This window comes from Melitaea cinxia, chromosome 21 (genome assembly GCF_905220565.1).
Source record: "Melitaea cinxia chromosome 21, ilMelCinx1.1, whole genome shotgun sequence".
Taxonomy (NCBI): Eukaryota; Metazoa; Arthropoda; class Insecta; order Lepidoptera; family Nymphalidae; genus Melitaea; species Melitaea cinxia.
In genome coordinates this window covers 3,295,674-3,310,656 of record NC_059414.1, presented here as the reverse complement: position 1 = coordinate 3,310,656, position 14,983 = coordinate 3,295,674, and the positions used below count along the sequence as shown (strand labels likewise).

Here is a 14,983-nt window from a genome sequence, read left to right as displayed (position 1 = left end):
AGAAGAAGAAGAAGAACTTTCACGGCTCCAGGCGCTATCGTTATTCAAAACGTCGTTCACACCTTCAAAAGTACAAATAAAATAATAATAACAAATGCGAAAAAGAGGGTAAAGTTTTTGTTTCGAAAACAAATACAAAAAAATTTGGGTGCACCTATATTAAGTTATAGATTAGATAGTAATAATATTATTATTAGATAGTAGTAAGTAATAGATATGGGAAGCATCGTACATTGCATTCTAAACTCAGATGTTATCCACATAAATTTTTTTCATACTACAGAATGAGTATTTCGTCTCTTGATGAACTCGTATATCTAATTGGGCCAGCAATAATCAAACAGGACACACCTTTCCGACTCGCTATAGCCGTTAAAGAAATAATTTAATTGTATATCCACGGGCTTTTGAAACCCATGTCCTTTTTTATTTCTAAAACATGCTATTTTTTTTTTAATTTGGTTCATCTATAAGTTCTTCTACTTTCTCGTTTGCAACATCTGATCGGGACGCAGACGTCGTACCCGTCGACGAAGATCCGGGCGTAGGGAAATCACGCGCACGCGTGTAGTCGTCTTCCATCTTGGCGTGCGACTGACAAACTAAGTTGGATAGTAAGCAAGCTTGTATAAGGTGCCCGTGCTAATGAACAGTTGGACAACTTTTTAATTGTACGTCGATCGGAAGTGAATTTCGATTCTGATACGATCGGTATCCAATTAATTAGTTAGACAACTTACTTGGAGAAGATGTGCGGTACTCTGCGATTAGTCGTAACGGCGTTCGGCCAACTTAATTGTATGTGTGCGGGAGCATTATTAAGGTGAGCATTTAAAATGACAACGTAGTTGAATTGAGCTATTGAAAATCTATCGATTAGTATATTTTTTATTACAAGTATCATTATTTTGTAGGCTGGGGTGGGGTAGGTCAGAAAAACGAGGAGTAATTCAAAATTCAAATATGGCCGACTAACGAACGATGGGCCTCAATAATATTGCCACGGCGAAAAATATTGGAGATAAATTAAAATATTCAGAAATATTTAGACTTCCAAGTTCTGGGGCCAATAACAGATGGAGACTCTATCTTTGGTAAAAGGGATAAAAAGCCATACTGAAGGTAGGGCTGTTGATATTTTTTTTTAAATATCGGATTTTCGATATATCGATATTTTGAAATATAGCAATATCGGAGTTTGATATATCGAAAAAATATCGATATTTCGATATATCGATATTTTTTCGATTTGATTTCATCGGCTTTGTTTAAAAAAAAATAAACAATCGTGTCGGCTCAAAAATTATTTACACAGTTTATAATTCAGTATATTTGTTAAACAAATTAAAATATAAGTGTATTAAAACGTGAGATTTTACGTAATTATTTTTCAATTTTAATAAAACAATAATGAGTACAAATATTTAGTAAGAGTTTAAAAAATACTCGTTATTTTATATGTTCAATTGCTTGACTATTACGATTATTAGGCACTAAAAGATTGATTATAGAAGCAATTCGTTCAGATACTATAGATGTAGTGGAAGAAATCAAATATATAACATCTATTTCTGATAGCACAAGAGTGAAACCTGTGGCTACGGCATTAAAGAATATAGCCACCCCCTCTCTTCTCATGGGTGTCATAAGAGGCGACTATTTTACGTTTGTTTTTACGATCAAATTATAGCAATTATCAAAACAGAAAGTGTTAATACGACTCGTTCGTACAAGTTACCTGAACTCTATTTAAAAAAAAAACGTAACAACAATAATTCTCATAAAATTTATTTTGTCTTCTGTTTTGAGCGAAATTCTTTACGAACCATAGCAGTCACATGTTTACTTACAATAAATAACAATAATATTACTATTACTATGACGAATAGTAGATCTAGGTACAGTTTCTGATACCATCTGAAGTTCAGGGCTGTGGAGCGCATATGTGGAGCACCATTAGTTCTTATCACATGTTCAATCCAGTACACCAGCTCCTTCCCTGGAGGTAAGGTGCGGTCGTGGAAAATTTTAGATAGCTCTTTTGCACGCTGCTGATAGCTAAAATATTGGGAATTTTTTAAATCAGTGTTAACTATAAAAATTTTTGGTTGTAGTAACATTAAAGATCCTTATTTGGTGGGCCTTATTATTTATATTATTAAACAAGAGTATTCTGGTAATCAGCTTTGTAAAATCAGCAATACCATCTAAGTCAAACAAATATAGTAAATTGAGTAGTACGACATAAAACGTTTACCTTTGATTCTCTAATATTTCTTTTATAGCAATTCTTAAATCATGAGCTATGTTTGTACCAAAATTTACTCTTTTTCCAAAACCTTTTGCTACTGCTCTGTTAACATTAATATATTGGTCAGCGAAAAACGGTACACCAATGATTGGCTTCCCCGCATGCAATGCTTCCAGTTTCGAAAGTAAGCCTCCGTGGGTGATGAAAAGCTTACAATTTGGATGAGCTAAAACAAAGATCCGTATTAATTTTAGGTCAGTAAATATATTCTAAATAATTTACTACCAGAAATCTTGCAAGAAAAAGTTAATGAGACTACTATTACCTAAAACACTTTGTTGAGATACCCATTTAATTATATGGACATTTTTTGGTAGATCTGGCATGAATTTCTCAAATTTCCATATTACAGTTTCTTTCAACTCACTGAACATATTGATTAGTTCTCTTTTAATGGATTCAGGTAGAGCACTGCTTTTAAGGTTGCTACCTAAACTGAAGTATATTACACCATTTGACGAATTGTCAAAGATTTCCTTTAAATGCTAAAAAAAATCGATGTATATAATTAAAAGCTACAGAATACGAAACAAAAGTCGATTAAAATCGTTTTTTATTTATGTATTTTTGACGTACCCAATTGAGTTAAACAGTCGTAAATTTACAGACAGTATTCTTACCAACAAATCTGTTTGATTTTAATTCAAAAATTAAGACAATGAAGTATAGAAAATGAAGCTAGAATATTGAGTAAAGCAAGAAAAATCCTGCTTAAAATCTAAAGCACCTCAACGGAAGGAATTAATAACAAACGCTTCACACTCAACGGATCCCCCAGTAGGAGTTTCTCCCGTGTTGGGGGTCCATTTATATGGTCGATATAAATCTGTCGTGAGCGGGAATCGAACCCGCGACCGCCAGCCTAACAGCCAGTGCTATTACCGCTGCGCTAACGCGTCGAACTACTGAAGGAATACCTCTACCTTACAGAAGATCACAACTAAATGATACAGCAAAGGTCAAGTCAGGCTCAGGGCCAAAGCCTCTGGGAAGGATTGGAGTTAGGGTCGGCAACACCTTCACGAAACTTCTGATATTACAAGCGTACATAAGCTACGGTAATCGCTTACCATCAGGTGAGCCGTAAGCTTCTTTGCCGACCTAGTTGTCTAAAAAAAGCTAGGATTTAAAATACAAATATACCTGTGGTAAGGGTTCGACTGTATCTTTGATGTGATAACCACCTACGTGTTTATAATTTTGAGGCAAAGCTATATTGTCGCCTGTAATTATATGAGAATTGCCGAGCATAAGTGATCCATTGTACCTCACATCGTCATAATCAGGTAATATTCTACCTTTTTTTGCAACAATTGATCCATACAATTGCTTAAAAATTTCACTTTCTGTATCTGCGTTGACCCTAAAAATAGAAAACTTAAGAAAAAAATATTATCGAAAGTGAAAAATTGGATAATATTAGATATATATATTGGCGATGTTTGTTTACCTAAATAAAATATGTGAGTTCTTACCATTTATAATACCATACTCGGCACATACTCATTAGCTGATATATTCTGTCCAAAAAAGTGAATGAGTAGTCTACGGAAGTATGGTGAATGGTGTAAGCTGGGTTCAAGTTTTCATGTATAAGTGATAACACTAAACTGTGGGGGTCCATTGTAGATGACCAGATGAGAGGACAGTTGAAGACTGAAGCCAACCTTAGGTAAAAAATTCTTTTTAAAACTTTGAATATTCAAATAAGCTTTTTAAAATATAAGATAGATGCATATATTTCGAGGTAACTCGAACAAAATATTTTTACAAACTACGAATTCTTTTAAATTTCACAAAATCTATTTATATTACTATTTGGTTTCATTAAAATTAATTTTATTCTTAATATGACATAGAAATAGAAGTGCAAAACTGTGTGAATATTAATATTGTTTTGCAGGTCCTATTCCCGCTCGGGATAGTTTTTTTTTTTTTTATGTTACTAGGTCGGCAAACAAGCGTACGGCTAACCTGATGGTAAGCGATTACCGTAGCTTATAGACACCTGCAACACCAGAAGCATTGCCAGCGCGTTGCCGACCCAATCCCCAATCCCCCAGGAGCTCTGGTCACCTTACTCACCAACAGGAACACAATACTGCTTGAAAACAGTATTATTTTGCTGTGATCTTCTGTAAGGTCGAGGTACTACCCCAGTCGGGCTGCTCCATATTTTGAGCAGGAAATTACTGCTGTGCCCTACCTCAGTTAAATTAATATTTATATTTGTACAAATTCTTCTCTTCCGGTTTGGATGTCTGTCCTTGTGGGGTCTCCTTACTGTGCCTCGGAGAGCACGTTAAGCTGTCAGTCACGGTTGTTATCGTAAATATCTAGCAATCGTAGGAATATATCCGCCAACCTGCAATGGAACAGCATGGCGGACTAACCTTTAATCATTAAATGTAGTTAATGAAAATATGGATAATCATTTACAATTGACAATAATAATTTCTTGTACAAAAATTTCGTATTGTTATTACAAAACGTTACCCAGAAATCAGGTCGCTGTACAACCACTCGGCTATTATAACGTCAAACTTTTCGTTTGGATCGTTCGCTAGCTTTTGCACTACGTCTAGTTGAAATGTATCCTTCCATAGTTGGTCTGTCATAGATATGAATAAAACCTGATCTTGGGAATCTACTTTTCTCTCCATTATTACGTCAACGTTAAAAACCCCTGAAAAATTGTCAAATAAATTCTTTTTCCATACTATTAAGTCTTCAAACAAGCTTACGGCTTACCTGATGGGCAGCGAATACCGTAGCCTGTAAATGCCTAAAACACCAGAAGCAGTGCAAGCGCGTTGCCAACCCTACCCCCAGTCCTCCCAGGAGCGTTTCACAACAAGGTCATCTTACTAACCACAGGAACACAACACTGCTTGAAAGCAGTATTAAAGTACCTATGTAAAACTTTAAAAATCGATCTACTCATATCCACGACTAGATCTGGCCCGCGGTTTCATACGCGCTAATTTTAGGGAAAACATAGAATATAGCTTTCCTAGGTAAATGGGCTATCCAACAGAACAAGAATTTTTCGATTCGAACCAGACCTTCCTGAGATTAGTGCGATTAAGCAAACTTTTCAGCTTTATAATATTAGTGTAGATAAGTACTGCGGTATTAAGTTCACCGTACATCTCTTTATATATATATATATATATATATATATATATATATATATATATATATATATATAACTGTTGTATATTTAGCAAACAAAACGAAGTCACGGGTTATATCTGCCCAGTAACAAGAAACGTAAAACGTTTAAAATAAGCACAATCGGTCAATCACCTCGATTAACGAATGCATTTTTGTGTAAAACTAGCTGTGCCCGCGATTTCGTTCACGTGGAATTTAGCAAAAGTTATTGTTCATTTTGCAGAGTTATAAAATAAATGAATTTCTAAAATAAAAGTAGTAAAGTTACTCCTTATTACATCAGCTATTTGCCAGTGAAAGTCCCGTCAAGCCGTTTAAGAGATTATCCGGAACAAACAGACAGATAGACAACATTTTTATAAAATGTTCATTTGGTATATGTACCGTGTATACATCCATATGCATTTAGTAAAAAGCGGCTATTTTAATACTATAAAAAGACACTCCAATTTTATTTATTTTTATAGATAAAAATATAAAATACACGAGAAAAACGAATAATAATACACGAGGTCGACGCACCAATATCAAAGTAAATGAAAAAAAAATACTTTTTAAAAAGTTAAAAAAAAAGTATAACAAAAACCAAATATGTCGCATATATAATTAAAAAGTCTTATTATTTTACTTGAAAATTATAAATATTATAAAATAAAAAAAGAAAATCAGTACTCATTTCAATAAATTTCCTGTTTTCAGAAATGTCTATGTTTCGAAGATTTCCTGAGGTATGATTTACTGTGAACGGTGACAGGTTGGTAACCTGAAATAATAAATAATAAATAATATTATATAATAATAATAATATTAAAGTAATTGAACAATTAATATTTAACTCGCTGTTGCACTCAACAGTTGAAGTAAAAATCGAATATCCATATATTTTGATACTGTTTCATTAAGATTACGATTGTTCTTAAGCCGTTAATTAATTATTGTCAGTTATGCCTGGAATATTTTGGCATTCTTATTGCATGCATCCAGTTGTGCTTTACTCTCTAAAATGAAAAATACGGTAAACGCTTACTCTTAAGCCCCTCTCTCTATACTTTTTATAACAAAGCATTAATATGCTATAAAATGCACACTTTTATACAGAATACACATCGACCTATAAACATAAAAGCCTATAAATGAAATATCATTTGAACTCCTTTTTGAATACTATTATATTTAAAAAAATCAGGTAAAAAAATATTATGTTGGACGTCAACCTTTTAGATGTACGGATGATAGCAAAATAAAGCGAGAACCACTTGCTCTGCTGCCACTGCTCAGATGTAGTGGAGCGTGCGCCACGTGCAAATATCACGCGCCTAAACACGGCCGAAGTAAACGGCCCGGACATGCTAAAGAGCATCAACATATCAATACTTACCTTCTTATATGCTTGTTTATATTGTAACTTTAAATGGAAAATTGAGTAAGTTGACTATGGAAAATTGAGTAAGTTGACTATGGAAAATTGAGTAAGTTGACTATGGAAAATTGAGTAAGTTGACTATAGAAAATTAGTAAGTTGACTATAAAATTCAACTAAAGACGAAACTACGTTATTGTTGCAGTGTTATACTCGTATCAATGCACTACGTATTTATAGTAAGCTGCTTACTGCTACTACCCGTTTATAGTAAGTTGTCTGGTAGAGATTGCTTATAGCGATAATATCGCACGTTTTAACGTTTTTTTTTTTTTGTATTTTCTTTTTTTATTACAGTGAGTAGTTTATCCATTTATATATTTACCAGTTAAGGGCATTTCCTTGCACTATTTGTTATGTACCTACACCTACTTTTTCTTTGGACAATTGTGAAAATATTTTATATAACGATACAACGATATATATGACAATATGTATATAAATTACGCGTCACGTTTTTTGTCCGCGATGGACTCCTTAATACCGGGTATATAATGGTATTGTTAGGTTTAAAATTTTTTGCTGTATTATTCTCACAAATGGAAAAGGCAAATTAATTTATATTATGAAAAAACATATTTATTACAACAAGAAAAAATGACCTGAACAATTTTACATTTTTGCAAAACGCCAACTGATATAAAATTTTATAGTTCTTTTAAAGAAAATATTTTAAATCTAGAAAGTCATACATTTTACATGCCCAGTATGTTTAAGCAACTCCTAAACTACTTAACCGATTTTAATCAAATTTGCACAGCGTGTGTAGTTTGACCCAACTCGAAAGATAGACTATATTTTATTTTGATATTTGTAATTAACGTACCTAAGAAAAAAAAAATAAGGCGATACGAATTTCGCCAGGTTAGCTAATAAACTAAAACGCAGATAGGTGGGTTAAAAAATGTATTTGTTTATTTGTTCTCTGTCCGATAAAATAAATATGAGTATTTTTTATCCGCTGGTCCGTTTTATAATAAATTATATACAATTATATTAATTGCAGTGACATCAGTATTTTCCACGATTCATTCTATAATTATTCTAACAACTACATTTATGTAATTGTCGTACATACGTTCAAACTTGGTTTTATATGTTTTTGTTCTCTTCCTATACTCTTAATATAAGTTATATTGTAATGATTATTTTTATATTATTGAAATAGTAAAATACTACTATAATACTACATCACATTTTTATATGTATACTAGCTGTGCCCGCGACTTCGTCCGCGTGGAATTTAACAAAACAAATTGATCAGTTCGCAGAGTTATAAAGTAAATAAATTTCTAAAATAAAAGTAGCCTAAGTTACTCCATATTACATCAGCTATCGGCCTGAGAAAGTTCTGTCAAAATCGATCCAGCCGTTTCATTATTTATTGATTGACTGAGATTAGCCGGAACAAACAGTCAGACAGACAGACAGACAAACAAACAAAAATTGTAAAAAAATGTTATTTTGATATATGTACCGTATATACATACATGCATATGCATTTAGTAAAAAGCGGTTATTTTAATATTACAAACAGACACTCTCAGTTTTATTTATTTGTATAGATAATATTAATTTTACATTTTATGCTATTAAAAATAGGTTTTTTTTTTAATTTGTTATTGTATTAAATTTGCTAACGAGTTTACATAGCGAAAATACATATAACATTAATACTGCATTCTTTGAAACTAAGTTTTTTTTTTAAATATTTACATTCGTTTAAATCTCTCCATAAGTAAATTAATTTGATAACCTTAAAAACTTCTATTATGATTGTAGTTCTTTTTTTGAATTTATTAATATTTTTTAAGCAACAAAAGTGGCAAATAACCTTACGGTCGGACTGATGGTAAACGGATACCGGATGGATGCTTGCAACACCAAACAAGCGCGTTTCCAACCCTACCCTCCCTCGGAGCTCGATATACCTTCTTCACCACAGAAACACAACACTGCTTGAGAACAGTGCTATTTATCTGTGACCTCACTATCCACTTAACATCCTTAGGACTTAACGGTTTTTGACCACATTGATGGTATAAAAAAAATAAGTAAAACTTTACATAAACTTACCTCATGTCCCGCTTCCAACAGGTGTCTTACAAAGCCCTCCGTCAGAATCCCATGACTTACACTCGGTATCGCTGATACGTAAAGGATTTTGTACGCGGAACAACATTTCAGTAATATTAAAATTGGCAAATATTTCACTAACATCGTCCTAACCGAATGCGATGATAAAGCTAAATGGAATATTATACAAACAGTACTTATATAAACGCGCGGTTAGCCTTGACTTCATTTCTACTTGAAAAAGTCGTGAATATAAGTCTAAAAGGTCTAAGGTTATAAAAATGAGAATTAACAAAAACTAGCTGTGCCCGCGACTTCATTCGCGTGGAATTTAACAAAAAAATTATTGTTCAGTTTGCAGAGTTATAAAATAAAAAATTTCTAAAATAAAGTTATTCCTTATTGACAGTGAAAGTCCCATCAAAATCGATCCAGTGTTTCAGAAATTAGCCGGAACAAACAGACAGACAGACAAAAATGGTAAAAAATGCTATTTTAGTAAAAGCGGTTATTTTAATATTACAAACGGACACTCCAATTTTATTTATTTGTATAGATTACTCCCTAACAATTAGTAAGTGTAAAAATATATTTTTGCTTAAAAACGTTAACACCATGAGTTAAGTGATAAGTAAAAGTATTTTTATGTTAAATAACATCTTTATTTGGCGTTGGTATACAAAAATAAGAATGATTATATGTCAACCAAAGTAACAAGCATAAATAAGTATCCGAGTGAATTCACAAGGGACGTCTATTTATTTATTTACACTTTTTTGCACACAAACACAAAAAGTAACAAAAATTTGATTAAGTAAACTAAAATAATAAAGTTGCATTAGTTGCAACAGACGGCCTTATCGCTAAAGCAGCGATTACTTCCAGGCAACCTTTTGGCAGAGGACAAGAATTGTTAGTGGGTATAGGAGCACAAAATATGCACTGTCAGACATAAACATAAATACATGTTATATGTATTCATACATACACATATACATAGAAATACAATACCTACATAAACAAATAATAATTTAATAACAAAAGAAAAAGAAACATACACAGAGAGAAAAAAGAAATTGATAAAATAATAAATGATTGTGTTTGCTCGCAAACGAAAAAAAACCGACTTCAATTACATCGACGAGTAATACAACGTAGATCGACAAAAAAATTGTCAAGTAACTACGCGTTATCAAAGATTACTCAAAAAGTAGTTATCAGACCTCGATAAAATTTATATGTAAAACCATGATAAACATCAGCTTTCGATTAAATTAAAAATTATTAAAATCGGTACACCCAGTAAAAAGTTATTGCGGATTTTCAAGAAGTTCCCTCGATTTCTCTGGAATTCCATCATCAGATCCTGGTTTCCTTATCATGTTACTAAACTAGGGATATCTTCTTTCCAACAAAAAAAGAATTATCAAAATCGGTACACCCAGTAAAAAGTTATTGCGGATTTTCAAGAGTTTCCCTCGATTTCTCTGGGATCCCATCATCAGATCCTGGTTTCCTTATCGTAGTACTAAACTAGGGATATCTCCTTTCTAACAAAAAAAGAATTATCAAAATCGGTACACCCAGTAAAAAGTTATTGCGGATTTTCAAGAGTTTCCCTCGATTTCTCTGGGATCCCATCATCAGATCCTGGTTTCCTTATCGTAGTACTAAACTAGGGATATTTCCTTTTTAACAAAAAAAAAGAATTATCAAAATCGGTACACCCAGTAAAAAGTTATTGCGGATTTTCAAGAGATTCTCCTGATTTCTCTGGGATCCCATCATCAGATCCTGGTTTTCTTATTATGGTACTAAACTAGGGATATTTTCTTTCCAACAAAAAAAGAATTATCAAAATCGGTACATCCAGTAAAAAGTTATGTCGTATAATACAACGCAGGTCGACGAAAAAAGCGTCAAGTAAAAACGCATTATTAGATATAACTCGAAAAGTAGTTGTTAGATCTCAAATAAATTTAAATGGAACCAATTGGCACCTTTGATTAAAAAAAAATTGTCGAAATCGGTCCACACGGTCAAAAGTTGTGATGTAACATACATAAAAAAAAAATACAGTCGAATTGAGAACCTCCTCCTTTTTTGGAAGTCGGTTAAAAAATAAATATTATGATGACAAGTACATTGCCTTGGTTAACCTTAAATGATTCCAATGTTTGAGCTCGTCTTATAGACAGCAGCAAAGAATTCCAGAGACGACAGGCTTCGAATCTTTAGGATGAATGTCGAGGTCGAGGAATCTTTAGGATGAGGTTATCATCAGAGCGGAGAGATCTTTCGTGAGTATCATTAATAAATTCGAACCTTTTTATATTACGGCTGACGTTATCGAAGCCCAGCACATTAGAACTAACAGCTAATATGTTCTTTTAAACATCACAGATAATTAAAAGAAAGTAAAAGTAGTGGATAAGTAGTGCCTTTGTACCAGCATTGTTTATAAGAGCTATTTCCTTTTGCTTTCCTAGTGTACATAAATTGTTAAATAAATAAATAAAAGTTGACGACGGGTCCGTAGTTCCAACAGCAGAAAGATGACCAAGAGTATCGGATCTTCACTCTTTCCAAAGTGACATATGAAGTGAAATGCTTATTGAGCTTATTGAGGTCAAAGAAAAAACTTTATCGCGAACAACATTATCAGTAAATTTTATCACAATGGGTTGAGATTTTTTATCTAAAGGTCGACCCAGCCGGTTTGATGACTTAATTAATACTGTTGCTTGAGAAATTGGTTAGGTTGAGGTGGTCCGCAACAATGGTTATGACTCTTGCTGATGTGTCCTCATATTTCTCCTCGGGAAGGCCATGCAGCATCAGCCTTTTGCGTCTCCTTTGCATCTCATGGTGGTCAAACTCCCTCTCCATAAAATTGACCTGACATTGCAATTCGCTAAGGGCAGTGTATACAGAGGACCAAAGATGAGTGAGAATCAAAGATGTTGTAGATGCTGGAGAGTTGGAATTCACTTTCTGTAGGTCTCTCTAGAACTAGTTCCATTGTCAGTCAGTCAGTCAGTCGAGTCAAGATTGTCAGTCATTTTTTAGTTCATAGTATTAATGAACATATCTGACATAGCAGAGATAGACTCCTTCACTGGTTCCATTTTAATTGGCCTGGTGATACGTATGACTTCTGGATTATAATTATGTTTATAACAAGGAATGAAATAGCCAGCAGGTAGTATGAACTGATTCTATTAAATCTTCATTAAAAAATTGCAAAACTTAAATAATGACCCAAACCTGAATATAAATTAAAAATTTATTTACAAATATAGCACTAACAAAAAATGTCAACAATGTAACAAAAAAGGGTTTTTGTATTATCTATTATTTTTAGACTAGTTTTTGAAATTGTAAACATTCACCTTTATTCTTTGACCTCGATAGGTACCGATTAAAAATAAGTAAGTAAATAAGTAATCTACTATCTTAATATATATAAATCTCGTGTCACAATGTTTGTCCTCAATGGACTCCTAAACTACTTAACCGATTTTAGTCAAATTTGCACACCGTGTGCAGTTTGATCCAACTTAAAAGATAGGCTATATTTTATTTTGATATATTATGTTATTATTATATTTCAGAAAAAAATAAGGTGATACGAAGTTCGCCAGGTCAGCTAGTATTCTTAAAAATTTGTCCGTCATATGAGAACTTCGAATCTTATTTTACGGCTTTTGATTGCATATTAAATAAGGTAATTTTCTAGTGTGAGTGAAAATTTTGGATGATATTGCTTTAGGACTAATGGAAGACTGTTTTTCGAACGAATTTTTTATGAAGCCTGATCGAGTGGGCTCTTCACGCAGTCTGGTAGTTCTAGCTACTGAAAGACGAACCATCATAAATGTATTTTTAACACCTATAAAAATTAAATACTTACTTAGCAGTTCTTTGTAAAAATAATTAATTTTTACGCGAGCCAAACCACGCGCAACAGTTAGTATATGTATAAAGTTACTTTTAATTATTTCTTATAATTAGTATTATCTATCGTCCTTGTTTATGAGTAATTAATTATTTTTATTTCATTACACAATAATGATCATTGAATACGTATAATGAATTGAATAACAAATAATGTATGATAAAGATATATAATTATGTTAAATAGGTCATAATATAAACGTAAAAAAATACGATGTGTTTACTATATTCTATTATATATATAATAGAATATAGTCTTAGAATCTTAATATACTAATCTATATCTATATCTATATCTATATATAAAAGCGAAAGGTCAGACACTCATCACGAAATCTCCGAAACTATACCACCTACAAACTTGAAATTTGGCAGGTAGGTTCTTTATGGGGCGTAGACATCCGCTAAGAACGGATTTCATGAAATTCGACCCCGAAGGGGATAAAACAGGGGTTGGAAGTTTGTATGAAAGTCCTATGTTTTTTGAATTAAGAGACTTGAAATTTAAAATTATGCTCTATAGGTGGTGAGAAGATATCCAAATAATGCATCGTAATCTATACATATAAAAGAGAAAGGTCACTGACTCACTCATCACGAGAACCCAAAAACTGCTGGAGCGTCCATCCATCTAGGATGGATAAAGATGAAATTTGGCAGGGAGGTAGATTATAGTTAGTAGATTATAGTAGTAAAGTAGAGAGATATTGCGATATTCCACCGCTAAGGGGGTTTACTTGGGATTGATAGTTTGTATGAAATAAAAAATCAAAAATCAAAAATAGCTTTATTCAAATAGGCCCCAAGAGCACTTTCGAATCGTCATTTTACAAATTAAAACTTTAAAAATAAATTATTATTTTTGTAAAAGTGAAGCTACCACCGATTCGGGATGTAGATTCTGCAGAGAAGAATCGGCAAGAAACTCCGCGGTTACTCTTTTGAAAATAATATATAAACTGTGTTTTAGTACAAAATTAGAAGCCTCTCGTTATTTATATTATAATTTGGATGCTTAACATTAGGTAACGAAAACACAACGCACTTGGTTTTTTTGGCGTTCAAAACCAAGTTGTTTATTTTAAACCAATCTTGAATTCGCGACAAAGAAGCGTTCACGTCGTCATAATTTACTTTTTCCTATCAACTTTAAATATTAGAGAAGTGTCATCTGCAAATAGGACTATATCACAAATATATTTAACATAAAATGGCAGATCATTTATAAATATTAAAAAAAGAAATGGACCCAGAATCGACCCCTGTGGAACGCCAATTTTTAGCACAGATCCAGAAGACTTCGTTCCGTTTATTGATACGTGTTGAATTCTAGCAATTAGATTAAGAGCTCTACCATTGACGCCGTAATACTCAAGTTTACTTAATAAGATCCCGTCGTCCACGCAATCGAATGCCTTTGATAGGTCACAAAATATACCAATAGCATTTTGTGATCTCTCCCAGGCGTCATCATATATATGTTTGAGAAGTGCCACACCAGCATCTGTCGTAGAGCGACCTCTAGTGAAACCATATTGTTCACTGTGAAAAATTCCATTAACTTTAACATGGAAAAGAAGTTGATTTAGCATAATTTTTTCAAATGTTTTACATAAGGACGGTAGGATTGAAATGGGTCTATAATTAATGGGATCACTTCGACTTCCCTTTTTAAAAAGTGGTAAAACTTTACTACATTTTAGCAAATCTGGAAAAAACCCCACTTTAATAGCATTGTTAAAACGTATGAAACATACGTAGCATGTATGAAACATATACAGCAGCTATAAGTTCGTCGATAGGTTATTTATACTGCAACCTGAAAATAAAACTAAGAATGTGGTGTATAGAGAGGTTTTATAAGAACAACTATTAAATTATACTAAATTGCGCCTTTTAAAAAGTTACTCAGTGTAATAAGCATTTCAATTGACTGAACTAAAAAAAAATTGCGTTAAACATCTTAATAGTAATGCATATTTTCATAACCACGCGGATGTAGTCGGAAAAGTGTATGTGATCGATTCGCTTAAAATCTACTG

At 32.7% G+C, this 14,983-nt stretch overlaps 1 protein-coding gene and 1 long non-coding RNA gene across 2 annotated transcripts; both read right to left on the bottom strand.

Moving 5' to 3' along the window:
- Positions 1–1,772: 1,772 nt before the first annotated feature.
- On the bottom strand, positions 1,773–3,847 carry LOC123663900 (UDP-glucosyltransferase 2-like). Its single transcript, XM_045598545.1, has 5 exons — positions 3,787–3,847; positions 3,455–3,674; positions 2,577–2,796; positions 2,258–2,477; positions 1,773–2,058 (listed from the first exon to the last, which is right to left on the bottom strand). The coding sequence occupies exons 1-5, from the start codon at positions 3,816–3,818 to the stop codon at positions 1,788–1,790; spliced, it is 963 nt and encodes a 320-aa protein (XP_045454501.1). The 5' UTR covers positions 3,819–3,847; the 3' UTR covers positions 1,773–1,787.
- Positions 3,848–6,086: 2,239 nt separating this feature from the next.
- On the bottom strand, positions 6,087–9,155 carry LOC123663901. Its single transcript, XR_006744718.1, has 2 exons — positions 8,985–9,155; positions 6,087–6,251 (listed from the first exon to the last, which is right to left on the bottom strand). It is a non-coding gene; the product is annotated as an uncharacterized LOC123663901 (long non-coding RNA).
- Between the last annotated feature and the right edge of the window lie 5,828 nt (positions 9,156–14,983).

Bases quoted from the DNA above. Each gene is read 5' to 3' on its own strand.
- LOC123663900 (XM_045598545.1), bottom strand. From the start codon at position 3,818: ATGAGTATGTGCCGAGTATGGTATTATAAATG. The intron at 3,675-3,786 runs GTAAGAACTCAC...TTCTATTTTTAG, and splicing joins CGAGTATGGTATTATAAATG to GGTCAACGCAGATACAGAAA. The intron at 2,059-2,257 runs GTAAACGTTTTA...CCAATATTTTAG, and splicing joins GAAATATTAGAGAATCAAAG to CTATCAGCAGCGTGCAAAAG.